Raw genomic sequence first — 3,522 nt, forward strand, 5'->3', positions numbered from 1 at the left:
GTCGATTTGTTTTGTCAGCCCACTTAAAGTTGAAAGATGATATTGCTTCATTCAATGTACATAATGTGAAATACTTTTTTTTGATTAACAAATTGAGGCAAAGCGCAAGTTCAAAAGGAACAATTCCCTCAAAAAGATCATGTACAACATCAGGTGGAAACCCAGTGGTAACATCAAAATGTGAGAGGTGCTTTGACAAAATACACTTTGATTTCACACCATAATAACTGGGCCATTTGTTTTCCTCGATAATTCGTAAATGATCTGCATGAATGTCTTTTGTTCTTAAAGTAAAGACTTCACTTCTGACTTCAATAGTCTGGAACTCTGATGTTTCTGCAGTGCAAAATCTACATACGTATGTCCCTGAGAAATTTTCAAAGAATCCAGCAATACTGTGTGCACCAATGGTTGTCGGCAACAACACACTGAACAGTGCCTTTTACTGTTCTGCCCAACTTTGACAGAAATATCCCACTCTGTTCCAAAATTACAAGATCATTAATTACAGGTTTTAACACTTTCTCATACCCATAGCACTTCAGATCATTACTTTTGATTAAAGCAGCCAAATAGATTGAGGTTAAAGCAGAATTACAGCCTGGTGGCAAATTACCCAAAACCCAGTACAATCCACAAATTTTATGCTTCCTCCGTGATGTACCAAGGGGATTACATATTTTGAATTCATCAATGTATAATATCAATGAAATGCTTTCCTGCTTGGACAACAGTCCATTTTCATGGAAGAAGTCACCATCGAAGATAGTTTTGTAGTGCACATAAGTTTTTTGAGGCTGATTATCTACAGTATTCAAATTAACAGCCTGATCCAAGATTGTCTGGCAGTCAAGAATATGCTGCAAAGACTTTAAAATTGAAATATATTGGAATGACTTGTTATTTTTTCGGTCAAGTATATATTCCACTGGTTCCACTACTTTAAAGTGGCTCTTATAGTATGCTTTTCGTCTCCAAGGACTGGAAAGTGGACCTTTATCTCCAATTGCTTTTTTTACAGGGTTTGTCTCACAGAGTACACTGGCTAGCTTTTCAACAACTGACTGGTCAAATTGGCATCCGTTGTCTTGTAATACTTGGCTAATAGTCTTTTGGGTAATCGCCACAGAAACAGAACCAATCAAATAGTTTAACTCCTGCAAAAGCTCATCTACAGCTGCATTAGACACAAGAAAGATGTGTTCCAACTTAAGGAGCACTGAAGCAATTTTAAGCTCAATATCCTTCTCTAAGTTTTCAGAATACCCATTGTCAAAAGCAGAATTTAAATTTACATCACTCTCTATAATTTCCACATCTGAAATATCACTGGCAACACTGGCACAAGATTCATCAACAGAACTTATTCCAGGCTTAAATGTGTTCACTGTACCAGAGTGTTTTCTGTATTTATGACTTTTGAAGTTCTCATAGACATTGGTTTTATATTCACAGTTTTGGAACACACATGTTACAGTCTCCTTATTTTTAAGATGCTGATAGATATGTTGAAAATATTCTCTTTCTGTGGAGAGTTGATTATGGCCACAAATATGGCAAGTGAATGTGGACGCAGCTTTGGAGACTGCTTGTTGGGCAGGGTGATTTCTTGATAGATGGCTCAGTAGGGCGTTCCAAGTCTTGAACCTACATGCACAATTTAAATAAGTGCATGGATATGAGTGGCCTCGTCCGTAATGCCTATGAATCAGTTTGTAGTGTTTGAGCAATTCAGATCTTTTTGTTAATGTTGTCCCACAGTCCTTGCATCTCCACATGAAGCATAGCACTGGAGGAACAAAGAGACACGCTTTACTGGGTGTATATAAATAATTTGAGAAAACACAGAGGGAGAGTTGGGCAATATTACAATATATCAATATGGTGATATGAGACTAGATCTCATCTCAGCTTTTTGCCACATTGCCCAACACAAAGCGAATCATTTAAACACAAAATGTATTCATCAAATGTAGCCAGCCCTCTCTAATTAGATTTTAAAGGGATAAGTTCAAAACAAAAGTTTAAAAACAAAACCCAAATGCCCATAGGTACATTTTTTTTTTTTGCAATTGTTTTATATATAAAGCCGATTCCTGTTCAGTGTAAAACTGAATTAAGTTTAAATGAGACATTACTATTTTGAACTTGCATACCTTTGTTGTTGATAAACTGAAAGTACGCAAGTTCACAGGTAAAACGAGCTGCCTGGCACGCCTCCACACAGGAATGCCCCTCTTGAAGTAGTCACAGAGCTGAGAAGAAGTTAGGTCAGAAGGTGGCGATGGGGCGTCACATTGGACACCAAGCCAAAGGTTGTGGCACTGTCCAGGGTTCCAACCAGAGGTGATGTAATCTTTCTGCCATCAGCAGACACCCCTCTGGAGAGGTTGACAGGAAGGAAAGGAAGCGCTACCCAAAGTCCTAAAGATTAAAGATATGTTCGAGTTAGTCTGTCGATCTTTCATCATGTTTACAGTGTTCATCTGCATCTATGTACTTATATATGTATTCAGACACAGACCAGAAGTGTGCTAGGTCTACAAGAAATCTGATGGCTGTATTTTCTGTGTTCAATAGCGTAATACTTTCTTCTATGATTTCTAATTTTGATTTTCTGCCGCACACCATCTCCCTCTCACACGGCTGATCCGTGCGTGTACGAGCGCTGCACGCACCCTTTCTCCTCGCCTTCTTAACGTTATGTACATTGAAAGCAATGCAAGCGGCAGTAAATGCATGCTTCCTGGAGCCACCACAGCTAAACTTTACCTCCTACATCACCCGTGGCCGTGACCGCGTGAACTATTCGCGCCGACAGGCATACTGCGAACAACCACTCGTGTATAAATGCGCACGCCCGAAGTAACGTATTCTGAAGAGAACCGCGGCCCAGCTTGCCGCTATAATGTGCTAATGCTAATGAATAACTAACAGTAAGCCAACACCGACACACTGCATGAATACACAACTTTAAGCTAGCGTTACGATATTAAAACAAGAGAGTACCGCCGGAAAACTACTAACTTAACCTACATGTCCAAGCACAAACTACCAACAGGTCTGACATTTCGCTAATGTTAGCAGGGCTGAATGATAGCGGTTTGGTCAGGTCAGTTTACTAAACACTTAACAAACTTAACAATACAGTTGGAATATTTTTATATCTAATATATTAAAATATGTGTTCTACATTTGACTTACCTTCAAGGACTATGGAAAAAGTAATATCTTCGTTACCTTATTGACCAAATTGTTCACGAGGTCCTGCCTGCAGCCAAGTGCCTCTCAAATTGTTGTTCTCAACCGCAAGTAGAAAATTCTGGAGAAGGCGGAGACGTCATGACATCAGATGCACTGCGTCAGGAGAAACCTAATTGATGCAGGTTGACTCTAATGAGAATAGCAGGTTACATGTGTACTGAGGGAACAACACGTAATAACAAGTTGATATACTCCACAAATTTAGACTGGCTCCACTAAAGCAGAAATCTTAATGAAACTGACTCTGAACTTTACATA

General features: G+C 39.2%; 1 protein-coding gene across 1 annotated transcript; it reads right to left on the reverse strand.

Moving 5' to 3' along the window:
- Window positions 1-541: 541 nt before the first annotated feature.
- On the reverse strand, window positions 542-3,317 carry LOC146708704 (uncharacterized). Its single transcript, XM_085457919.1, has 4 exons — window positions 3,205-3,317; window positions 2,157-2,424; window positions 665-1,789; window positions 542-552 (listed from the first exon to the last, which is right to left on the reverse strand). The coding sequence occupies exons 3-4, from the start codon at window positions 1,776-1,778 to the stop codon at window positions 542-544; spliced, it is 1,125 nt and encodes a 374-aa protein (XP_085314045.1). The 5' UTR covers window positions 1,779-1,789; window positions 2,157-2,424; window positions 3,205-3,317.
- Between the last annotated feature and the right edge of the window lie 205 nt (window positions 3,318-3,522).

Source organism: Copadichromis virginalis, linkage group LG5 (assembly GCF_057382275.1).
Source record: "Copadichromis virginalis isolate Kocher_CV1m ecotype Utaka linkage group LG5, C_Virginalis_male_GT1.1, whole genome shotgun sequence".
Classification (NCBI taxonomy): Eukaryota; Metazoa; Chordata; class Actinopteri; order Cichliformes; family Cichlidae; genus Copadichromis; species Copadichromis virginalis.